Source organism: Hirundo rustica, chromosome 3 (assembly GCF_015227805.2).
Source record: "Hirundo rustica isolate bHirRus1 chromosome 3, bHirRus1.pri.v3, whole genome shotgun sequence".
NCBI classification, from domain to species: Eukaryota; Metazoa; Chordata; class Aves; order Passeriformes; family Hirundinidae; genus Hirundo; species Hirundo rustica.
The window spans coordinates 33,632,203-33,658,552 of record NC_053452.1 but is presented as its reverse complement, the minus strand read 5'-3'; the positions used below and the strand labels follow the sequence as shown (position 1 = coordinate 33,658,552).

At 37.4% G+C, this 26,350-nt stretch overlaps 1 protein-coding gene across 5 annotated transcripts in view; it reads left to right on the top strand.

Annotated features, from left to right (window-relative positions):
- The window catches only part of AKT3 (AKT serine/threonine kinase 3), a 154,013-nt gene that overhangs the window by 97,404 nt on the left and 30,259 nt on the right, over window positions 1–26,350 (top strand). For all 5 annotated transcript variants that reach the window (XM_040057628.1, XM_040057624.2, XM_040057623.2 and 2 more), the window contains exons 6-10: window positions 3,115–3,246; window positions 7,264–7,329; window positions 8,882–8,950; window positions 15,981–16,103; window positions 17,933–18,061. In XM_040057628.1, the coding sequence (XP_039913562.1) occupies window positions 3,115–3,246; window positions 7,264–7,329; window positions 8,882–8,950; window positions 15,981–16,103; window positions 17,933–18,061 (519 nt within the window). The remainder of the gene's footprint in view (window positions 1–3,114; window positions 3,247–7,263; window positions 7,330–8,881; window positions 8,951–15,980; window positions 16,104–17,932; window positions 18,062–26,350) is intronic.

The following is a 26,350-nucleotide window of genomic DNA, read 5'->3' as shown; positions in this document are numbered from 1 at the left end:
TCAGACTCTGATGGTTGCTCTCTAGTCTCAGTGTCTTAGAGAAAATCAGAAATGTTGGAGAAGTTACTCCTTGGAGGCTGCTTGTGATCTCATAAATTTGTGACGGTTAAAGGGATAAATTGTTACAGTCACTAGCTCAGTATTTATCAATAAAGCTGCCAGCCATTCATTGTCAGGGAGCGCGATAGCTTACGACTGAAGGATTCTGCCCTGAATTACTCATCTTCTGCCTGAATTGTGTTTTGAATGCATTTTTAATTTTTCATGGGTTTTTGTCAATATTCACTGCTTTTGCTCAAAGGCGTTTTCCGCTTGATGGTTGTCACAGAACCATTGAGTAGGTAACCTGACTTTCCAAAGTACTGAACTGAAAGTGATCATTGGAAGTCTTCCCTTTAGCTGATAGAATACGAGGAGCCACACAGTGCTGTGATCACAGCTTTTACATATTACATCATGCACTGCATGTTGTCCCACATTAGAGTAGTTTTTGGAAAAGCTAGCTCTTCAAGGATTTCTCTGTAGTAATAAACTTCAATTTTACACTCAGTTGTATAAAGTGAGTTTGCTTTAGGTAAAAACTATACCGAGCCTTGGAAATCTCTGTTACCTATATTTTTTGCTGTGATAAACGCAGTTTGGTTTTTCCTGATGTGAGGTGGTTTGGGCAGCAAAGTAAGATCTGCCACTGAAGAATGTATGTGTGAGCATGAGGTTAGTTCGCTTAGAAGCTACCGATCAACAATTACATAGGAAAAAGATTTAATTCCTATTGATATAGCTAGAAAATTGGTATATGGGAAGCATCTTCTCCATAATAAAGCTTTGAAACACCCAGGTATCCAGGTGTTAAATGGAGTGTTGAAGACCTTTTGCAGCTTTGAAACTGCAGGTTCAACAGTTAAAAGCTAAGGAATTGCGCATTAATGTGGTTAATGGAACTTCAGTTCTACCTCTTATGTGAGCAGATTGCAACCTGACTCTGAGTGAACAACTGCATAAATTACTTTCAGGGTTTGTCGACAGCAAATTCAGATCCACATAGCATCACATAGCATCATGCACTTGAGCTTAAAGGAATAAATAATTTCAGAAGGTAATTTTGCCCTTTATTCTTTCCCACAAGTGAATATATTTTGCTGCCATTATTTGCAATTGCACACCAGAGATATGCCCAATGCCTCTACACCTGGAATGCGTGTGAAATATGTGGGCAGTGTTAAGAGGTATTTCTGGTAGAGATAAGGAAAGTACTAATTCCCTTGTGGAAAACACAAATGGAATTTTATCCGGAACAGCAGTATTCAACACAACTGCCTGAGGCCATGACTAGTGATAGAAAGAGACACCAAGAAGGGGAAAGATAAGGGGTGATCTTTTTCTCTCACAAAACAGGATTAAGTACATTTAACTTAGCAATACTGAGACTTGGAGTATAATTACTCTTTAAAAATGTTTTGAGATGTGCTTTTCACAAAAGAAGAAAGGTCACTGATACTGCAGGACAGACCTATACCAAGAATAGGTGAGTGCATTTCCTTTAAGAATTTGTAACTGCTTTTCTCCAGTTGCAAAACTCGATGGTTTTGTGGTGCTGTAACCAAGCCAGTAACACAGCACACTGAAAGATGTGCTGTAGAAGCACACAGTGATTGGCCAAGTAAATTCTGCTGTGAATTCAAGGCAGCCTTGAGCAGTTGCTGTGATCTCAGCATTGTTCTGGGTTTTTTTGTTTTGTTTTTTTTTTTGCTACATCCTCATCTTTGCATCTAATGCATAGACCATGGAGACCATGGAGTATGCTTCTGAACTGACTGTGAAAAGAACTTGTAAAACTAAGGATTATTGACTCAAACTTTGGGCTCAGGACCATGTGTGACACACCAGTTGAGCTGATAAACCTACTAGACTCGATTTGTCTGTTAATGGAACCAGCTCTTGGATGTACTGTGTTTAACCTGCAAAACTAGAGCAGTGTTGGAGTCACAGGAAAGATGAAAACTTGCTACCTCCTCCTTTTCAGAGCCAGACTGATTAATGTAAATACCATGTAATTGTAGTCTGTACTGAAATTTTAAAAACTCTAATTCGAATGCAAAGGCTGCTGTAAAGTGTTACAGGTACAACATTTCAGTGAGGATCATGTATGTTTCAAAAAAACCATCAGTGCAGTGGTTAGTGTTAAACAAAACCTACTGATACACCATGTTTTATGTGTCCCTGGCAATGCAGGAGTTGATGAACTTTCTTAAATGTGCTGCATTCTTGAAATGTTGCTTTTGGCTAAGGCTTTGTCCTGCGTGTGCTTTATAAAAATACAAATCTACTTGGCTTTAGAGAACTATAATAATAATAATACTGAATGATTTATCCTGGTGGTTTAATGACAGCAGTTAGCTGCCTTCTTTGCCTTGGTCAGCAGCAGCAAGACCAGTGTTATCTGGGCACTCAGCCCCTCCCCAGACTGGTACAGGGAGGGGAAGCAGAATGAAAGCCCCATAATGCAGTCTGATCCATCTGTTCAGTGATCTGATTCAGTGTGTCCAGAGAGGGGCAACAGAGCTGGTGAAGTGTCCAGGGCAAAGTGTTACGAGGAGCAGCTGAGGGAACTGGGGATGTCTAGCCTGGAGAAAGAGTCTCAGGGGGGACCTTATTGTTCTCTACAACTGCCTGAAGGGAGTGTATAGACAGGGGAGGGGGATTGATCTCTTTTACCAAGTAAGAAGTGATAGAATGAAAGAAAGTGGCTCAAGTTGCTCCAGGGGAGGTTTAGAGTGGATATTAGGAAAAAATGTCTTCATTGAAAGAGTTTTCAAGCATTGAAACAGGATGCCCAGGGAAGTGGCAGAGTCACAATCCCTGTAGCTATTTAGACATGTATATGTGGTGTTTAGGGACCTGGTGTAGTGGCAAACTTGTTAGTGTTGGGTTAAGAGCAGGACTTGATGATCTGAAAGGTCTTTCTTAACCTAAACAATTCTGTAATTACAAGCTTAATCACAGAAGCGGGCCTATTCTTGTAAGCCATTCATATTTTATTGGTAACAGGGTTTGGTTATACATTGAAACTGGATAACCTAAGTCTTGCTAATCCTTGTTCTTTGCTCCTTGTAGACAATGAATGATTTTGACTACTTAAAACTACTGGGCAAGGGCACGTTTGGCAAAGTTATCCTGGTCCGAGAGAAGGCTAGCGGCAAATATTATGCTATGAAGATTTTGAAAAAAGAAGTAATAATTGCAAAGGTAAGAAAGGTTATATTCTTAATATTGGGTCACTTTAAAGAATGGAATAATCGATATTTAATACATGAGGTGTAATGATTTTTGATGATAACTTAGTTTGATAGAAATATATCTTCAGAAATGTGATGTATAGATGTGTGTATCTACGGGAAACAAGAATGCAAAAAAATACATATAACTATTTTGCATACCTTTTCCCAGTATTTTACAATCTAGAATGTGCTAAAACACAGAGAGTTTGCTGGGCAGGAAGATAGTGCAATCTGAGTTTATACAACAAAAAGTTAATTGTGGGGCATATTGGATACTTCACTATTTTTTCTAAGTCAGTTTCAGGTTTATTCAGATAAACACATTTAATTTAATGGCCCTGTGCTCTGTTCCTGCTGTGTTGTATAAGATTGCTATGCATGGGACTAACAATTCAATTTTTTCAGTTTTTGAGAAATAGGGAAAGTCTGAAGCTGATGTCTGAACTTGTGGTTTAAACTGGCATTGTCCAATCACTTAAACTTGATTAGTGTCACTGGCTCTTGTGCTTCATCATATTATCATCCAAGCTTAAATTTAGATCATCTACTCTGAGCTTTGTTTCTAGCAATTCTGAAGTTTTGAGTCCCCACTTACACAGAACAAGTTGAAAGCAAGAAACCGACATATGTTTATCAACATGAGACACAATTAAAAATAACCCCAATTATTAAATGAGGATGTTTTGAGGGATGTGGTTCTGACTGATATTTTTGAATGCTTGAGGCTAACAATATCAGTATCCATAAAAACTGAATGTGAATGGGTAAACACTATTTTACATCTATTAAATATGAAAATATCCTTCAGATTTGTATGATTTTCATATTGAGCGATGAAGACAGCGCTTACGAGAGTTTTGCGGTTACATTCATTGTCTGTCACTCACTTTCTAATAGCTTTAGAATGTGTAGATCAGCTGCAATTAAATTTGGCAGAAGAATGGAAGCCTCAAAGACAATTATATTTCCTTGAGTATCATTCAAACTAGCCCTGTTACAGTGGGAGAGACTTAAATTTGTGTCTTCAGCAGTGAAGGGACTGACCTGTGAGTTCTACATGCCCTCAGCAGCTGTGCAGTGGTTTGACCACATGCATGGTCAGCATGTGCATGGTTTGGGCTAACAGCAGCGGAGAGTGCCCTTGCCTTCTTCATGGTCAGGAGATACAGGAAGAGCAGAGGGCATTGCTGCTGTACTCCCCTGATTCTGTATGGGAAAGAGCACCTCAGTGGCCCTCCTTGTAAGACCTGGCAGCAATCTCTGTGGTTTGCCCTGTGGGTCTCAGAGCCTGTCTGGTTACTGCATGCTGAGCCTCAGTCTCCAGCCTGATATCCTTGACGAGTGTTCTGCTCACCCCTGGCATCTGGGGATCCTCAGGAGATCTTGCGAGCTCCTTTTCTGCAGCTGCTGGTTTGTATCCTTCCAGCCTTCAGAGCATTTCGGTTTGTTTCTTTGTATCAATAACATCCCAATCAGATTTTTAAATTTTAGGGGGTTTTAATTACTTTTTTGCCTGCTACAATATCACAGACTTTTTAGAATTGATTAAAGCTGATGATTGGGTAACTTTGTCTAAGGTGAGCAAAAAAAAATCTTGTTCATAGGAGTATGTATAAAGGTAGAGAAATTTTGAAGAAATCAGAGATGGAACTGTTTAAGTTTGAATTTAGCTGTCTGTCCCAGTCAGGCTGTGAACCTGGGGATTTCTCAGTAGCATTTAGCTCTGGAGATCAGTGCTAATGATATGGTCATTAGGTAGAATAGATCTGCCGTCCCAATTTGGCATATAAGTGATATAATATACACTCCAAAATTACAGGATGGTTTTGGTTGGAAGGCAACTAAATGATCATCTTGTTCCAGTCCCCCTGCTGTGGGCAGGGACACCTTTCACTGCACCAGGTTGCTGAAAGCCCCATCCAACCTGGCCTTGAACACCTCCAGGGATGGGACATCCACAATTTCTCTGGGCAACCTGTTTCCAGTGTCTCACCACTCTCTCAGTAAAGAATTTCCTCCTAATGTTTCGTCTAAATCTCTCTCCTTTTAGTTTAAAACCATTCCCTCTCATCCTGTTGCTACCTGCCTGTGCAAAAGGTAGCCCAATGGAGGATTATACCCCTAAGCATAGTATGAAGTAGAAAAGTGGTGCATTGACAGCTGTATAGCATCTGCCCAGTTCAGAGTAAATCTGTTTATCCTGTTTACGTGACCGATTAATATTACACTTACAATTGTCATTTATAATCATACACTTACAATTGTATGTGTAAGTTTAATATTAATCGGTCATGCAAACAGGATAAATAATTGTATTTTTTGCAATTCCTACCCGTATTACAGACTCCAGAGGTTATTCTAGAAAAACTAGGCACTGCCAGCTTTTTCTGCCATATATCTGGTAAACCGAAGAGGTTTAAAAATAAATAAATATATGAACCTTTATGCTTGTTTTTCTCCTTGGAGTGTTTTATTGTTTTTATTTTTTTGTGTTTCCCCCTGTATATCATTGTAGCGTATATGCTCAGTGTTGCACAGCTATTCAGCTACATGGCATCATAATTTATTACCACTGACTCTGTTGTTGTTGTTCAACGTCCTATTTTGACAATTTTAAAAGTCTAATTTAAAACTTCTGACATCTGTGTTTACTTTCCAGTTTAATAATACCTTATCTTCAGAGCATAGTCTGATAAGCATGTGTGTAGTACAATAATGTTATATTGGTATTAGTTGTGGCAATAATAAAGTGTACTCTGACTAAATATATTTACTTCTGTAGGATTACAGTGGAAGTTTGAGTCACACTGGGGTAGTCTTTAGCTCTGTGTAACATAAAGCTCAGCGGTAGCTTACCGCTGCAGAAAATGGCTACACCCTCCCCATGGCTCCTGGGTGTTTTAGGCCGGGCCCCTGGCAGCCTGGGGAGGGGATTCACAGCATGTATTCCGTGCAGAATTGTATAAAATGTCTGTGTATTCATACTGTGAGCGCCCTAAGGGCTGTGCTTTTCTCCCTAGCCCTCAGGAGCCGCTGGTGTTGTAGCTCAGGGTGAGCCCTCTGCCCGCCATCCTCACCCGTGCCCAGCTCCGCTCTCTGCACACCTGGTGGTGTGAGGGGCCACAGCCGTGTCCCTGGGCCTCGCTGGCACCCCCAGGCTCCTTCCTGTCCCCCTGCATGGTGCCCACCCCAGGGGCTGGGGAGAGGGCCTCTGGAGGGAGCAGGGAGCAAACGTGGAGGAGCTTGCCGGGAAGCAAACATCCACAGCAACTGGCTTAGGTTCCTTCTCTCGCTTCGCTACAGCGCTCATTTTTATCTTTCCCCTTCAGGCCCACAGGCAGGAAGGTGTCACCCTCTCTCTCCAAAGTGCCTCTTTTCCGAATTGTGGCTGGAAATGAGTTGGGGGTTGTGTGGGCATCTCCCGTTCCCAAGGATGAGGCCGGTGTTGTTACGGATGCTCAGCCTGGTCAGAGGAGCGCTGCTCGCTGCTGGGCTCCTAAGGACAGCTTGGGTGGATAAAAACAAAACCAGCACCAAACCAAGTGAAAGTTTAAAAACAGAAAACCTGACTTTACTTAACACTTGGCTAGATGAGACTGGGTTTTGTATTTGCCTGTCAGTTACTCCATGTGTACATGTCTCGCACATTGGTTTAGTCGCTCTGAAGATACATTGTTCAGGTGATTCATACCAGAACTGTGAAGCTGTGATGACTGTGTTTTTAAGCTATCAAATCCAATATTATAATTTCTTTCTTCTCTGAATTGTATGTAAAGACTTCATTTTAAAGCCAGAAAATAAGAAAACCAAATAAAATACGTTGTTTTTTTGTCAAATATTTCCTCAAAAAAATGTGAAGATGAATTCATTTTTCAAAACTGTTCAGCAGCTTTCTCTTTTTGAAAGTGTTGATCTTTTCCTTATAATTAATTAAATAACAATTTTATATCCTAATTCAGACCTGCTTCTTCTCTTTATTTCTCAGGATGAAGTGGCTCATACTCTTACAGAAAGCAGAGTATTGAAAAACACCAGACACCCTTTTTTAACAGTAAGTACTGGGAACTAGTTTTAAGTACATTAGGAGGTAATATTTAACATCCATTATGAACATATTTTACAAATTTTGATTTCTTTCTCATGATGGTTTGTAAACAATCAGTAGCTATCTGGTCCTTATGAACTCCTTTATCAGGATATGTAATTAAGAATTCAGAAATAAAGTTTCTAATAAATTTGTAAAGCTTTACTGTACTGAAATTTATTTACTGAAAATAAATTTAATTGTAGAACTGTGTAACTATTGTGCAATTTTTTGCAGTTTTTGTATATGAACACTTCTAAAATAAAAGTTATTAATTTCACAGACGGGTAAGTATTTTTTTCCAGGAGAATTTAATTAAGAATTCAGTAAAACAGTAAAAATAACTATTTGTTCAAAATAAGTAGCTCACAGAGCCACAAAACTCAATACAAAGAACCCACTACCTTTGTTTTCATATGGTTAATATTTAATAGAAGGGAAAGACTTCTAAAAGATGATAATTTTGAGACTCATGAAAAATTATGATTGATTGATTTAACTATAGACGTGGTTTCTTTAGAAGTACTTCTGATTCCTCTTGCTTAAGAATATATTTAAAAATATTTCCCTTTATTTCAATATATAATGAACATTGTTTTTAAGACAGGGAATTTTATTTTTTTTTCTGTTAGTATTAGTATTTCAAAGTATAGCATGGAAGCTTTCCTATTTAGAAAAACTTCTTTGGAAAGCAGAGGATTGCATTTACATTCTTGGAAATTCAGTAAAGATGAAAGAGATCCTGCAATGTTTCTTGAATTAGAGTGTAATGATAAGCAGGAGTAGGGATACCTCCCATCGAAAAATGCAACAATGGTACTGCAGCTTTATTTTCTTATCTTTCCGTTATTCATCATCAAGTTTTGTATTGAGACATGCAGTTTAGTCACACGTAGTTCTACTGCATTTCATTGCTTTTAGGCCAAGCCTTCATCTGTAGATTTTCTGTGGTATTATTGATAAGTCAACGTTGATAAATCAAAAATTTTAATTAAGATCATAGCATCTGTTGCAACTTCAAAAGGATGTGGAAATTAATATATTAATTTGGCACTTAGCATTCCTAACATTTCATAATATGAAACTGGAGAGTCCTTGCTTTGGAAATGAAAGCATACTAAATGTTAAGATGACTTTTAAGATTTCATTTGGGAGAAATTTAAAAGAATGTGATAATCTCTCTCTTCATGTGCACTGTGGAAATAGCTGCTACTGTGTATGGCAATAAGAAATGAAGTATGAAAATTGTGTGTTTTAGTAGCCATTTAATACTTTATTGTAATAAGCATGATGTTTTCATATCAGTGGACATGCAGCAGAGATGAAGAAACACTTGAAAGTTTTTGTGTTAATTAATCTCAAGCTCCAGATAAAACGTTACACTTTCAATTACTCTTAAAGTTCTTACCAAAATCAGAATTTTCAACTTAAAAAGATAAAATTTTGTTACAGTTTAAGTGCAAGATGTTGGGTTAATATAAAATGATAATTGCTTTGATTTTGCTGTTTTCTTTGCAAGTCCTTGAAATATTCCTTCCAGACGAAGGATCGTTTGTGTTTTGTGATGGAGTATGTTAACGGAGGAGAGGTGAGTTTAAGAAAGGTGTTCTGCACTTGTAATAGTAAGGCTGTCATTGGATTACACTTCTTAAGGTTATATTTTTTCCTTGCCTTTTTGCTTTCTAGTATCATTAAAGGGCTTTCAAACTGTTTTATTTTTAAAAAGTTGACGTTTTTATAATTTTTCTGTCAAAACTAGTTCCTCTTCTGAAAAAATCAGACTTCTGTATAGTGAGAGATAATTTAATGCTAGAGAAATAATTGCATATACTTGCTTATTGTTCTTTTTACTTAAGCATATTATGGCACGTTCTGGCATGAAACAGTCATAATCCGGTGAAAACAAGCAAAAGTAATGTTGACGAGTGTTACTTTGGTCCCAATGTGAAATGTGTGCTCTCTTTGCTATAACTATTACAAATATCTATTGGAAAAGAGTGGAACATTCATATTTTTCATTGTTTGTCTCCACTTCACTTGCTGTGTATTCTGGAAATTTCAACTAAAGTGCTAATAGAGTGTTGTTAGCTTTGAAGCCATTGCTGTCCTTCAGCTGCTTACTAAAGAATGAAATATCCAAAATTATACCCAGCAAATGGAATTAGAGAACTGCCATCAAAGAAGAGGGCTTTTATCTACCTTTTAGATGCTTTTTGCTATTTAGACTGTGTCTTGTTACATGAACTGGGAGATTTTCTTTATTTTGTCAACTGTGTGCTTCATGATAATGTTGAAGGACTAAGTGTTTCCACAAGGAGGTTTTCTACTTAAAGAACTCTTTCTTAATTCAGAAATTGCTGTGGCATGATACATAATGTTTGCATTATGTTTTAGCTGTCTTCTGCAATAAAACTGTGCTTAGCTATAATCCCAATGCCTGCAGCACATTAGATCCCAGCTTATCCTGGGCCATCCTCTACCAGCCATGCCTAAATATGGTGCTATAGGGTTCTCATATGGGAGGATGGCTTTTTTAACTCAATGTATAAACCAAATTCTGCACATCACAGGTGTTAAACCCAATACAAAAATCTCCGTCAGCAGTAAAGGGCTAACAGCCTTCTCTTGGACACTCAGCTGGCTTATTTGACATTGAATTTACAACACCAATATTAAGTCAATGCTGTCTGCAATGAGTTTTAAGTATTGTGTTATAAACTAGCTAATTCTTCATGGTTTTCCTCTGTGTAAGATTTACTGCATTTCTGTAATCTCTGGGGAGGCACTTTGAAAGTATGTTTTTAACATCATCCTGTAATTTAGCTATTTGTCTTTTTGAAAGGTACTTTTCCATCCTGTTTGAGTGCAGAGCAGAGCCCACAGAGGATGTTTTCAACTCCTTTCTTATGATTGAGAATGCTCCAAGTGTGTTTTGGTCGACTGTAGTTCGGTCGATGCATTTCTCTGCGTTGGGTGGTGCCACGGTGGCTACAGCTGCAAGTGTCGTGTGTCATGGGTTTGTGGGTGGCAGCCTGCTTTTGCTTCGGGGATTTGAGCAATTGCAATGTACTCCTGCCAGGACTGGGTTACTTTCTTCCAGGTACCATGCTGCTGTTTGTGTGTTGCTCATGTACTTTGCTGATGGCTCTCTAATTCAGTGAAGCTAACTCTGAAGTTTTGCCACAGTGGGAACAAAATGGCCTTTTGAGAATTGGTAGTATTCTTTGAGGAAACTCTCTTGATTTGCCCATGTGCTTCCCTTTGACTAGAGATCTGGAATAATAAGTTGGACAAACTGTCTTTTTTTTTTTTTTTTTTTTTTTTTTTTTTTTTTTTTTTTAAATAGGAAAATCTTTAATCTTACCAAATTTTCTTGTGAATTTCAGACTTTAGTCAGTGTCTTCCAAAAAATACAGGATTTCATATTTGTAAAAATAGACTTGTAATTAACTCAGAGTTACTGAAAGTAAATTGGTGAAAGTTTAGTCAGCATTTTAGCTTATATGATACACTGACTTTTTTCTTTTGCTGCTTCTACTATTCTGTCTGTGATCCAAGGAAGTTACATTTCCCTATGTATTCTGACTGTTGAAGGTGTTGAAAACTCATCTTTTAATTTTATCCTTCCAGTGGGAAATTGACCATAGATGTACTGTGTTGCTTTTGATTCTCTCCAGTGCTGTGCTACCTTCAGTGTGTTTCTGTTTAAAATTCCTTTAGATTACATATTTCTTTTTAGGTAAACATAGTGCCTGAACAATTTCTTGGGAATTTTCATGGATTATGTCTTTTAGGAGCACTATAATCCAAACAGTTCTCCTCATGAAGGAGTTCTTGAAACTTGTGTACGTATTCTTGTCTCCTACGCAGGTGAAAGCAAGAAAATGCCACAATTTAGGCTCCTGCCCTAGTACAGTAGTAAAAACTGTGGTCAGTAAAGACTCTCAAAGGAGTCTTTGCTCCCTCTTTCTATGGCTAGAAAGGAAATGAGTCAAGGAAGGGAGCACAGAACGTCATACTGTAGGAGAAGTACTTGAGTTAAAGGACTGTAAGCAAAAATCTTCTATATCTATTAAAAAGCTCGATCCACAGTGAAGTTAATATCCCTCGACAATAGTAACAATTTATCTTTGCCTTGCCTTGCCTATGTAACTTCAGCTTGGTTGGGCTTAGTTAGTAAGAGAACATGTTGCAAGGAAAATGTAACTGCATCAGTTTTACTGGTCTATGTGTGTGCTCTTGTGCAGTGTACAAAAGCAGTACAGTAAAGAATTCTCTTTTGGATTCCATTAAAAAAAAACCAAAACCAACAAAACAGCATATTATGTACTTCAATGTTCTAAAGCAAACCATTAGAGGATTTTTTTTCCAAACAGATTATTCCGATGGAAATATTGAATATGTTTTCCTTATACTGCAAACGTTTTTCTTGCTGCCGAATGCCCAAGCTTGAAATAATTGTCGTGGGCCAAAATCTTAATTTTGCCTTCATTTGGTTTTACTTTTAGGCTCTGTGGGTGAAATGGTTACCAGTGTCTATTGATCATAAACTGTATTGCAGTGTATGGCCAGAAGGATACATCTGCCACTGTAATTACTTCTCTATACCTTTGTTGTACTGAAGGAATTATATTAAAGTAGCATTAAGAAACTGAAATTTGATTTTAGGGGAACAAATATTCATCTGGCTTAGCTGAGTTGACCAAATGGCTCTTTACTTTTGGGGAGTACTTTTGGAGTATATGTTTCCCAGTTTTTATTTCCAGTGTTTTGCTTTAAGGGTTGAAAAAGGTTTTGGAATGAAATCTATTACATACATTACTCTGCAGAGTACACTGACTAATAAGTTGATTAACTTCCTTGCTCTGCATTTAAGGATAATTCCAGATTCCATACTTTGTAACAAACTTAATTGGTAATTATGTGTATAATAAAATTAGACCCTAAAATTTGTTCAGATGGTTCTCCACATAAGAATTCTGAATCTCTGTTCCTCTTGGCATTTTTATTCCACAGCTCTTACTTGAATTCATTAGGCAGCGGAGAGCTAAGTGTCTTGTAATTGAACAAGTGCTATTACTGTCTAGGGAGAAAAAAAAAAAAAAAAAGAAGAAGAAGGAAAACGACAGAGGATTTACAACCTACTTATTCAAAAATAAGTAAACAAGATAATGTTCCTTAGCCTTAAATTGTGATAATCCATAGTAAGGGTGCTAAATTTCTCTGGGTATTGAATGTGCCAGGAAGCAGTACAGTCTGAAACAAGAAATAAATAATTTGAAAATTCAAGGTTGCTACTTGCAAGTGCTTTGCAAAATCAACACTCAGATATAAAATGCAGAACTGAGCATACCCAATACACAACAGCAAGAGCCAGACAATCAACTTACAACATGCTAAGTAGGTCCCTAGCGTGCGTACAACTTAAACCTATCAATTGACACAAGGTTGTGTCTTTCATAAATTTAGCATGCTTGGATCTGCAGCTTAATATACTTCTATGTTTGATCTTAGTTTAAATTTTTCCATTAAATTTTTTTATTAGGAAAAACCCCATGACAACATTGTTGTTCAGTTTTTTAAAGGCATACCAGGAAATTTGTATCTCCAGTCCTCACTGTAACAATAGCACCCTCGTGTATGCCATCAAAGCTGTTAGGTGCAAAATGGCTTTCTTTGTGCCAAAGCTATTTCTATTGCAATTCCAGTGATTTTATAGCACATATTTAATAACTGTAAATCAATAAATAATGAAAATGTTGGAAATTTTTCTTAACCTTCCATCACATTTCTTCTTTTCCTTCTTTGACTTAATAAATATAATCTTCCTGTTCCTGACAATTGTAAATAGAACACAGTGGCTGAATTATTCTGAAATAGTGAACCAGCTAAATAACTAGCTGAAAAATTATGCTGTAATCCCCTGTAATCTCCCATCTTTCCCTATTATAATTTTAGAAACTGCTTAATATCCTTGGCATTTATCTGAGTGTATGAATTAGCATTTAATGTGCATTTTTATATCTAAATGTACGTTCTTCATTCAAAACTAGCAAGTATGGTTTGGTGACAACTCTGTTTGGTGCTGTGATAATGTGAAGAAGAGTGACGGTAGTGTCACATACATTAAAAGAAGCTGACTCAGAAGCTCACAGTTTCTTTGACAAATACAACTGTTGTTAGTTATTTCTAGCTGGTCATTTTACTTTGAAGTATTTTTAATTAGTATCAGTAATCTTGTTGGAAATAAGCACTGAAGAAAGTAAATTTTTTTTGTATGGTAATTTTTCAGGCTATCAAATTTCAGATTCAGATTTGGGACACTTTTTAAATGGAAACTAAAACAAAACTGTTGGTGACAAGTATCCTGAAGTTTTAGAATTTTCTAAGGCTGGTGTTCAGCTACTGAATTAGTCTCTTTCAAACAGAAAATTGCAATAGTCCTTTAGAGTAGATATGAAATGTGGGGCTAACTGGAAGTTAAAAATTTTCAGAGTGTATTGACCTATATTTTTAATTCATTTTAATCCATCAAAACAAGTATACACTTAGAAATGAGTAGCATCATTTTTTAGGAAAGAGACTATGAAACAGACATAAAGGCATAAATTATGTAAATTTTGTATTTTGCTTTATGTGAATGAAATTCTACTTAGCGGTATTTGTTTTCTATTTAAATACTACAGAAATGCATGGAAAGGACCACACAAATTGGGAAATGTACTTGCTCTTTTCCCAGTTTGGTAATACATGAGGCATTTCATGAAGTCAGACTTGGTTGCTTAGTGTGGATGGGTCTTGTGATTGCACTGACTGCTAGGCAGCCATCAGTACAGAGAGCAAGTCACTTCAGAGGGGGCTCATGTCCCACCAGGCATTGGTGCCTAAACAGGTGAGCAACAGCAGCAACAGACACACCTGCAAAGTAAAGATCCTAAAGATCCTCCTTGTCATGCAGATTTGCCATGTTTTTACAGGGTGTCTTGAGCTCTGGAAAAGAAACTGAAAGGGGAATCCAGATACAATGAACAGAATTTTAAATATTTTCTTTAAATCGTAGCACATTTTCTGTTTTGTGAAGTCTCTGCTTATACAGATACAAGCTGCAAAAAGTCTCAGTTTACTGGGACAAAAGTGATACACCTATTATGAATTACGATTCTCAGGAAAGAAGTTGACTTCTAGTTCATAGCTGTGACTTCTAAATTATGTATTGAAGTCACAGAATTATCAAGGTTTGAAGCAACCTTCAAGATTATTTAGTCCAACCATCAACCCAGCAACACCATATTCACTCCTAAACCCCATCCCCGAGTGCCGCATCTAGAAGTCCATCCTCTGAAAATAGCTGCAGTAATTCCTACACTGTTCTGTGCCATATGAATAGTGTAGATTTTCTGAAGGCATAAAGTAGGTTGTGATAAAGACAGATTAAGCACATCATTGGCTTTTTTTTTTTGTTGGCTAGCTTTTGGTTTTTTTAAAACCTGCCTTGCCATTTCAGAATTCTCATCTACTTGATGGCTTAAACAGTGGGAAAAAAACCCAACCAAACCCAAACCTGAATGCATAGTTGTTGCAGATTTCACTGTATGTGTTTAATTCATAAATGATAACATTTTTTTATTTCTGTTTTGTTGATTGTTAACTCCTGTGGTGAAGCCAAAAACATTGTAACATGGCTGATTTGGTCTTGAGGAGAATACAGAAATATACTCACTAATATTTGTTTGAGTAATTACCCAAACTTGCTTTAAGCAGTAATTAAAACTCACCATTTTAGAAAGTATTTGAATTGAATAACTAAAATATGCCTTTTTAGATGTTCCAGGTTCTGAGGGTGATGTTTTATCCATTAAGATACTGACAACCTTATAGAGCTTCATCTTACAGTTTTTCATTGCAGCTGAAATTATTGGCAGGACATAATGACTATTATTTTTTGCTGAAAGACTTTGAAGTGTCTGCACACTGCTGTTGCTAAAAAAGTATTAAAGAGACAAAACACCCAGACTGATATTTACATTGTAGCAAAGAAATACACTAAATACATAGATTTGTTTTTATAAGCCCTAAGCATTGTTGATTTGCTTTTTCTAGTTACTACTGCTGCTAGCAGTTTGAATGTGTGATTTGTAAAATGCCAGTTCCCCACTCAGTCTAGGTCTATTGAAGAACTAGACCTTTTTCAGTTCAAAGAAGAGTTACTGAAGCACTGAAAAACATGAGGCAGAACCAAAATCTATACGTTTTAGTGGTATTTCTCAGTGGCTTAAAGCAAAAATCTGAGAAAGTGGCAGAGGGAAAAGTACAGAACGATGCTGTTGCATACTTTTTTTTTTTTTTTTTTCCTCTGGTAACTGAAGGTTAAATGAGTAGCAAGCAGAATGCCTTAAACAAGATTGGTATATTGATTAAAACGCTGATTTAACAGCTCGCTTTCTCCCTTTGGAAACCTGGAAAAGATAAGCCAGCTGCTGTCTAAGAGTGCTGAGTGTCCACTGAGAGTACACTATCTATCATCACAATATGGTGATGAGAGGTGTTTTATGTTTGTGTTAATTTCCCCCACTAAATCAGTAATTATTACAATCCTGTCCCTGCTGTTTACCCTGCAGCTGTTTTTCCATTTGTCGAGAGAGCGGGTGTTCTCAGAGGACCGCACACGCTTCTATGGTGCAGAAATTGTCTCTGCCCTGGACTATCTGCATTCTGGGAAGATTGTGTACCGTGATCTCAAGGTAAAAAAAAGAAAGAAAAAAAAGTAATCAAATTTTTGTTTTTGCAGAGACTATGGGGACATACACAAAGTAATTATAAAGTTGCACTATTCAGATTTACTGGGAAAAAAACCCAAACAAACCTGTGTTCAGTTTTAAGTTCTGTGCGTGCTGGAGGAAGTTGTTTGATATAGTAATCTCTAGATGGGTACATTCCCTGACTTTAACTTGATTATGACATGAAACAGGATACTATAGTAGCAACATTTGAAGGAGATTTAAACTTCTGATCCTCACCCTCCCTACCCCCTGTCCTGTTGCTCATAACTTAACTTAGATTTCAGCACAAATCTCAAATACAATTCTCAATGTCCCCAAACCAGGGAAGTGGTGAATTGGGACAATGGGACAGCATTCTTTTTATCTCAGCAAAGAGGTGTTTCTGTATGCATTGGAAACATTTAAAAGAATTCAGAATACAGGAAAAGAATTTATTTCAGCATTGATTTCAAAATTATTTTGTCTTTTGTATCTCAGGAAAGATTCCTGTTGTTGGAATATAGTTTGTTTTAGATTGGCCAGCATATATAGTTTCCTGGTACTCTGTTGCTCCAGGGTACTCTGAGACGCACTGTGACCATGTTCTATGGAAAAATAACCTCTGTTTTCAACAGGAACATTTTCTAACTTGTGGAGGAGGAACCTTTAATTCCATGATGAGACAATTTTATTTCTGTGTCAAGCCTTTAGTTTCATGTACAGGAAATTGTGCTTTCCTGTTGTGCGTGCACAGTAGTGGAATTCATTCATGCAATCCTTTGTACAGGAACCGAGGAGAAGAGGCAACGGTAGGCAAGTCCTGCTCAGGGAGGCAAACAGAAAAAAAAAATACTGGGCTGCCTCTTTGTAGCAGAATCTGTTGTACTAAGGTGAAGTGCTGTGAAATCCTGGCAAAATATAGACTTGTCTGGTCAAGGAGTGATAGGCGATAGTTTTTAATTTAAATTCTAAATAATAAAGAAAGAGGAGTTTGACATCATTAATCTGTTTCTCGTGTTGTGTACTCTGCATTTTCTTTGTAACACACTTGGACTCAACAGGAGATCTGTACCTTGGATCATATTTCAAGCTTTATGCAGACTTAGAAGGACAGGGCCATGGTTGTTCTATGTTTGTATTTTCACTACATACCTTATAATTTGTAAAAAACCAAATAATTTTCTGTTGAGAAAAGCTGTTCAGAATGTTTTCTTTGGTTTCAGTTCTATCTGTATTTTAAGTACAGCTAACTAAAACCTTTTGGGAAAGTGATATTGGCTATTATTCTGAACGCTTTCACATTTCAAAGCAAGGATATTTAAAAAGCAACGCAAAGCATGCAGAGGTATATATTCACAATTTAAGAAGTGTCCTTTGCAAGTAGACAAGGAGGAATTTACCTCAGGATTTTTTTTATTACTAGCTGCCCTATCCCCAGTTCTGGCTATTATTGAAAAGGTTATGGAAGTTGGAGGTATTTTAAGGATTTATGAATACAGGCTGTTTCATGACAGTAGAGAGAGTAAAAAGTATCTTGATCAGTGGCTGTCACATTAGAGCAAAGGAAACCTCTGAAGTCATTGACCTGAGATTTACTATTGTAAATTGTATTAAAGTATTAACTAGTTATATAACTTATGTGGCAGTAAACACGGTTAAATGCCATAATATAGTAGATGCTGTATTTTTTTTTATTACAAATGAATTACATTCTGTTGCAAGAAATAACTCTTTTTTTGCAAACTTGGTGCAATGCATCCATCTGTCCTGTTAAGAAATACTAAGGGAATATTTTTCTCCCCAACACACAGTTAGAAAATCTAATGTTGGATAAAGATGGACACATAAAAATTACAGATTTTGGACTTTGCAAAGAAGGAATCACAGACGCAGCAACCATGAAAACATTCTGTGGTACTCCAGAATACCTGGCACCCGAGGTATGATTTAGAATATTTTCTTATAATACTGTGTAAAATGTTTCTTTTCCATTTAATTTTAGACTGACAGTCTGCCTGATTAATAGTCTATAGCTGTTTTCCAGAATGGAATGTGCTGCTGTTCTTTGTGGTGATTGTATGTATATATACTGATGCTCTGCTTCTTAGTGTTTAAAAAGGCCTCTAATATGCGTTTCCCTTCTCATGTTTGCATTCCTCTGTTAAAGTTTTTATCTTCCGATGATTCCTTCAAAAATAATCTTCCATCTGTCTGTCACTTGGAACATATGATCCTGTTTAACTGAGCTGTGTAACTAGCATTTATATAGCCTCAGTGGAGGCGAGGGGGAATAGGAGGGTACTGAGTTTGATGGGTTTTATCCGAATTCCCTGGTTGCAGGGAGAGGAAGTTGAAATTTTAGATATTTCTGCTAAAAGCAGTTGAGTGTGTCAGCCTCAGAACTGGTTGAGGTGAGCACCAAAACTGGCTGTTTCCTAGTATGCAAGCAGAAGTGGCATCCCAGAGTATGCCACCCCATCTTTCCCATTAGCTGGCACTCAGAGTGCCAAGCATCACACTTTTCAAGGATTGATAAAAAGATGGACATCAAGATGTTGCTTTGGTTCCCCTTTCAGCTCTGGTTTGGCCACTTGAGAATCTGTAGTGGAAGCTCAAGTCATCCAGGTGATCTGCTCCAGTATTATTAGTGCTGACAGCTCTGCCACTGATGCCTGCTGCAAAAAGACACCACCACCAAGATTGTGTCTTTACCCTGCCTGGCTTCAGTCAACAGTACCAATTGTGGTGCTCAGAAATAATCACACTGCTTCTCCTCAGGGGCTGCCAAGTACAACTCCAGTATTGATACGAAAAACAGCCTTAATTTTTTACCTAATGCTAAGGATTCTGTGGATGCTGAATTAGCCCTTATTTCCATTCTTCTCAGCATTCAAGATTTCTAATTGACACAGTGCACTCCTCATACTGAGATAACTTTCTAGTCGGCGTGAAGGGCTTTAAAAGGCCCTTCAGTCCTACCATTTCCTTGAAGAAAGTTTTAGAGTTTTCAGAGGGATTTCCCACCTCTTGAGCAACCTTGCTCTACAATAAAGTCTTGTTACTATGTATTGTCTTTGAAGAACAACCTGCCTTAGTTTGAAGGGAGGAGGCACTGATTAGACATAGGTCTTTATTATCTTATTTTCAGCAGCAGTGAATCCTGAGTAGCAGCCACAAGCCCTGGAGCCTGTTTCAACAAGCAATTTTGATTGCATTTTGTTTTTATTCTAAACCTTGAAATTAAGGAATGTCAAAGAATCAGGTACACATCACCTTCTGAGTAGTGCTGCCTGGAAATGAAGATTTTAGCCAGGCTTGGTGAGCGGGATGGAGAGTCTTTATAAAACTCTTAAATTTAAAGCCCCTTTCAGTTTGCAATCAGAGAGGAAATTAAAACTGCTAATAGTTGGCTATAAGTCAATATAGTAGGTAGAGTTACCATTTTGGATGATAGAGTGTAGCAAAAGATCTTACTTTCTCCAACAGTAAAGGAAACATCAGTATTTTTAGGAGTCATGAACTTTCTCTTCATCCATCTGGTATTTATTATCTTCCTTGACTCTTTTGAAAGACTTTCCTCAAACTTGGTTTTAGACACTCAATACAAATTACTTGATCCAATCTGCTTTTCTCTTCTCTAGAAGCCCCACTTCTCTGCTCTACCTCCCATTATGAATGTTTTTTGAGACCCGCCTTGTAAAAATCTGTCTTGAAGGAAATTGATTCTTCATTAAACTTGGGAACAAGGGAACTCATTCCCTTCTCCCTCAGGGGTAAAGGGTTTTCAGCAAGCAACCTAGACAGGTTACTGATATGGTAGGAGATGACTGAACACCTTTAGCTGGATAGCTGCTCACCTGAGACAATTGTATCTGTTTTTGTCAGGGCAGCTGACTGATGAAGGGACTGTCAAGATCCTGGGTCCTCCGGTCTGTTTCTGCACACATTTCAGAGAATGAATTCTCAAAAATTGCTTCTCTTTGCAGTTCAGGCCACAGAAATCATTTTCAGGTGCCAAAATTTACTACCTTGAGGCAAACTATAGAACATGAGAACCTAATGTTACAACTGGACTTTAATCCTGTTACCACGCTGAATTCCTGCCTGTCTATCCCAAGACAAATGGCAACGTATACTTATGTTTTGCCTGGTCATGGTAAGTTTAAAGGCAGATACCTTTTAGCCTTACTTTAGAAGCAAGATATTCATTCTCCAGTTATATGGAGAAATCTATTCATCATCTGTCCTTTTAAAAATATCCTTGCATCCTTTCTTTTCATCTGTGTCAGCTGTGACGGATTCATCCCTTTTGCAGTTTTTTTGGTTCCATTTCCCATGTACTTTCTGGCTGATGGTAGAGAGCACTAGAACAGTGTACTGTGTAACACACAGGGGCAGCCTGGGACTGCAGCCTACCACCCTAGGAGGCAGCTGACCAGAACATTGCACTGGTGGGAATCTACACCCAGCCTGAAAACTGATTCAGTATTTTCTTTTGTAGTAATTGCGGTTTCTGTTCCAAACTTGTTTTTCCCAATGAGGCGTAGAGTCCTGCTCACTCTTCCATCTTTTTACAAAAACTAGGTTGCTGATGCTTCCAACAGTAAAAGAGGGAAGTAGCTAAGACAGATTGAGGTGCATTTCCTCCTTGCATGACAGACTCTGAGGTGAAGGTATCTTTGTGGATCAATACAGAATTATTACCCAAGGCAATTTCAGAATTACTCTTGATCAGTAACAAAAGCCTACCTGTTGCTGGGTTTTCCTCACAGACCTTATGTTTCTGAGATAAAAATAATCCTTCTGACCCTCTGTTGAAAAGACTCTTTAATCTCACATTGATAGGGCCTGACCTCTTTTATAGGACCTGACACTGGAGATCCAGAAAAATGTCCCTGTCCGTGCAGAGATCAAATGGATGATGTGCCACAGGAAAAAAAAGAAAACCAAAAAAACCCCAAAAAACCCCAAAAAACAAACTGTCATGGTTAGAGTCAATTTCATCTGTGGAGATAGAATTCTGGACCATCACTGGTTTCTCATTCATGGGACCCATATGGAAGTTAATGTGTACCTTCACTCCACACTGAGCTGTTGAGGCCATGCAGGGCTTCTGGCCAAGTGGTCCATAGGTGCATTCCCTTTCTAGTCTCCTTTCCTAGCCTTTCCCTGTTATCCAACACCAGTTTTCTATGGTCTAAAGAAAATTTAAAAAGCACTGACTGTGTTTGTCTTGCATCACGATGTGCCGAGCATAAAATACATTAGGGTATGAACACATCCTCTGGGAGGAAAATAGTTTGAGAAAATAGTTTGAGCCACTGCCAGATAGCAGGGTTTATATTTGTTAACAGTACAGATGTACATTTGTCACACTTACTGAAGAGTGAGCAAGTAACTTTTTGTTTGTGAAATAATGTAGGTTTTTTTGAGAATAACTTGGTTGTATAATAGTGAAAATTCCCTCATCATCTGCAGTAGAACTAACACAAGCCTTATTTTTTTGTGTGTGTTTAAGTGTAGTGGTAATAATTAGTAATTCCCCCTGCTGTAAGAAGCATTCCCCATTTGAAAGGTATAAAATATGTTACAATTTCTCACTTAACAGTTTTTCAGGACAAGGAGACTATTTCTTAGAAGTCTGTTCCATTGTTACTCTTCAAAGTAAGCTGTCACGTTAGGGATCATTGTGGTGTCAGAAAATATTCATAGATCCAATGAGAAAAAGATGAATTGTGATCCCATTTAGGTAACACAGATGTATGCTCGATTTTTTTTTTTTCCAACAAATGCTTCTTTTGCACTTTTGGAGTGGCAAAGGCAGGACAGGACCACATGTCTTTTACAGGCAGTATCACTTGCTTAAAAAAGAAAGAATAAAATGGAGAAAATGCTCATAAATATATCTGTGAGTCTTTTAAAAGCAGTTTGGATTTTGTTATTTTTCAGTTGACTGTCAAGAACGAGACCTGCTAATAAAGATGCAGGCTGGTACAGACTTCCTGTAATAGAACATTCAGGAAATGAAGCTACTTGGGCAGAGAAGTAAAATTTCTTTGGGGTCTGATAATTTATAAGGAGGTTTGCTTGGATGAGATAACAGTTTCTGGTTCTCTGTTATTTCAGCTCAAGTTCCTAGGACAGGACTAAGTGCACAGTCTTTGTTATAGGAGAGCAGTCAAATGTGATACTAAGTTTTGGTGTCATGGGAGAGACAAGCTTTAAATACCAGAAATTACTTTTGAAGTTCTAAATCTTTTTAATAACAGAAGTTGTTTTGACTCTGAACAAGTCTGTAAGGGACTTCATGGATGTCATTCAAATGATTCTTAAAAGATGTAGATGATCAATGATGTGTAGATCTACTCTAATAACGGAAAATGAAAGGATATTTTATGTTTTATTGGCATAAAAATAAAGATTAGGTGGATGAATATATAAAAAAAAAATGGTTCATATGTACAGATGAGATGGATGCATTCCTATAAGAACAGTTCCATTTTATTTAAAAAAACAATTTCAGTATAGTTTATGCTGTTACAGTCACTCAAAGGTATGTGACAATGAACAAGAAAGGAGCAGATTCATAGCCTTTATCCCTAGACAGGAGAAGATGTGCATGTCCTGTAACTTATTTTAAAATAAGACCAGTGAGGATTAAGGAAATGTTAAGATCAATTATACAATGCTTATTTGGCCAGTATTTTTTTAGCGATTGTTCTTTTGAAAATGGGAGTGAGGGAGATCATGTGCAATCAATTATTTCCCTGAGTTTTATCTCAGAGGAGTGGAGGATAGAACTCTTTTATCAAGAGGCAACTGCTGTGGCTGCTCACACTTCATGTAATTTCTTACTTGCAGCTGTTCCTCTTGAGAAGGATATGGCTTTGATATAATCTAGAACCTGGCCATCACAGTTCAGTGACTGAATTTCAGCAAGGGAAAGCAGGCTTGTTTGTAACAAGAAACCCCACACTTTTTCCATGTTTTCAGGAATTGAAGTGAATTTTCTAAGAGTGTTGTGGTATATACAGATTACAAAAAGCTGACAATAGAGTCAGAAAAAGTATTTTGTCACTTCTGCAGCTATACACTTATTTTATTTTTGTAACACCTGCTTGGATTGGATCAGGATATTTGCCAAAGGCAGTCTGGTACATTTTGGAGTGAGACTATGATGATCTACCACATAACTTGTCTGATAGGAGTTGAAACTAAGTGCTATGTGTGTAGGCAGGGAGGGAACTACTGAAATGCACTGAGACAGGCTGACAAGGGGAATGGATGTTTCCAGTTTTGCAGGCATCATGACAAAGCATTGTTCTTAACAGGGATTTTAATGCAGATAGAAGTTGCAATGTCTCTGTTACAGAAGAGCTCGCTGAAGTGTTGAGAGAGGCAAGAGGGCACTTGTTCATAAACAGCTTGATGGAAGCAGTCAACGTTGTGGGTAAAGTGAGGCAGCCCAGTTGAGAGAAGTCAGCTAAGGTGAGGGTGTTAAAACTTCAGCTCCACTCTGCTACAGAGAAAATGAAGTTGCATGGGCAGTCCAGCTAAGCCTCTTTCCCCTCTTTCCCTTCTTTACCCTTTTTCCCTTTTTCTCCCTCTTCCCCTTTTTTGCCTTTTCTTACGAAGTAGAGAAAACTATTTGAGTACACTGAAGGAGGTTAGTAAGGGAAGCAAAGAGGAAGGAAAGCAAATGAATGAAATAGATGTAATGGTGTCACAGGTAGATTGAGAGATCAGAAAACACAGATCAGACATTAGAATATTTTTCTTATGGGGAAAAAATGTGATTTTGGGCTGGAAAGAGAGTTTGAACTAAAGACGACTATGTTATTTTGTTAATCTTTTCTAAGTAGGAACCTATAAGATATGTTGTGGGGAGACACAAATGGCAGGAAGAATTCATGCGCAACTTAAAACTGAAGAGAAGCTTGCTGAAGAGTTGTTTGGTTAGGAATATAGAGGAACTGAAGGACAGAATAATTTTTGTCAAGACTTATGCAATTTCCTCTTAATCTCCTCTTCTGTTAAATTTCATTTGAATTTGAAGATAATTGAGGCATCAAAGTAATGTGTTTTTTGAAATTCTATGCAACTTTTTATAAATAATGCCATTATTTTCCACCTCTAGAACTACTGGATGGAAAAGGGAATTTGTGGAAATGGCATAAATTAAGGGAAGGCATCTGTTAAGATGTTGCAACATGGATATACATTCACAAGGTTTTAAGACCAGTGTGAACTTGTAAGACTTGATAAAAGGAGATGGTGGAAAGGAAACTTTATGTTGAGCTCAGTTTTCCATTGTGCTCTAGAGGGCAAGTTCTCAGTCATATTTTATTACCTCTGCTAAGCACTAATGGAAGATTGATTATTAGGGTTTATCTAGGGGAAGGGGCAGCTCTTGTTTTTATTGTACTTCCTTTTATTTTGTTACTTTCTTTAATGTTAACTCTTTCTTTAGAGAAAGGATAATGAGACACTCTAGCAAATTGTCTGCACTGATAAAAACATCCTGGTATTCTGGTTCATATGGTTTCGCTGAAGACCTGATAAGCCTGTAGTGGTGCTACTCTAAAAAGATGGAAAAAAAAAAATTCTGTATGAAATTCTCATAAAGTCAGGTTATTGTATTTTTAGAGGATTGGAGGTAAGTTTGTTTCTCCAGCTTTAGTCTTGTTTTGTTCCTGTCCTGTGAAAACTGTATTGAGAAGTGCATTTACAAGCAGAAGCGCTGTGTCATAGCGGGATAGAGTCCTGGAAACAGACACCTCCATCCTTCAGCTTTTGTGCCATGATGGAATTTTCCAGTTACTTTTCACCTAAAGCTAGAGGCAGTATCGGACTCAGTTGAGGAACTGCACTGTATTTCTATGCATTTCTACCCTTGGTTTAGTATCGTTGCTTCTCCAGGCATTTTCTATGAGATTTCTTACACCCTTGTAAATATGAGAGTCCTTTATCCTTGTCCTGTGGTAGCTTGGAGAGAAGACACAGGCTGCGACTGTCCAGAAGCAGGCTGCTTGCAGCATCTTATCCTGTGCCTCAGGCAACACTGTGCAGACAGACTCAGTCAAGGGGGATGTGTGAACTCGTGTGGATATATTTCTGGGTTTTGTTCCTCCCTTTCAATACAATCTTTTTAGTGCTGAGCTAATTATGTAGTCTCAGTTTTACTGTTGAGTTAGAGTACCTGATCAACTTTCCAACTGTAAAACAGTTTGAAAATCAAATGTAGCTTACATGCAAGACCCAACAAAATTAGAAGTGTTAAGTACGTTTTGGCAGTTCACTTTTATTATGCCCAGTCCTCAAATGTACCAGCAGACAATCATCTGAATGTTAGTTATTTTTCACATGCTTATGTGATCACACAAAAAGTACATGCTAAAAAGAAGCAGATGGTGACAGATGGGGAAGGTTGAATAAGGTGGTTTTGGAAACCTAGAAAAATGCACTTCTGTAATAGTGTAAAAATAAAAATTCTTTGATCGCCAAGTTAGAATGAACAAAATAGAGTGCCCTCCCCACCCCGCCCCCCGAGAAAAAACACAATCCAAAACTTTACTGATAAAAAGAGATGGAACCTATGAGTGTTCAATATATATTTAGCAAAGTATATTATAGAATGTTGTTTTGTCCAAAGATAGAACAATAATTTTTATCAGCCAGAGACTTAGGAAGGTAGTAGTTTCATTCTTTCTTTCTTTCTTTCTTTTCAAATGGTAAATTCAAATAAATTGTGTTCCATGCTCAAAGAATGCTGTCAAAAAGGTCGTGCTGTATAGTAATACATTGGCAGTGTTGGAGGTTATAATAATATTTTTTTCTGATGTCACAAAAAGCTTTTAACCCTCTTATTGTAATGGTAAATAAATTACATGTGTAATGAGGATATCTGTAGGACCAGAGCTAATCTGTAAATCTTTCTCATATAAGCAAATGTAAAACTAGAGTAAATAGTGAAGGTCTAATCAACAACAACAAATCATTTTTTGTGTGGACCCCATCTAAGGATGTACCCTGCTATGAGGGTTGAGGATTTGCTTATTCATTTGCATTAATTTAATGAAATCTCAACATTTGTATCAATTGAGTTATATAAAAAAATAAAAGTTCCATTAAAAAACTTCAATGATGAGTTTTATTTTATTCCTTAAAATAATGAAGTATCTAAACCGATAAATATTAATTGCCAAGTCTTCTACCAATATTGGTGCCAT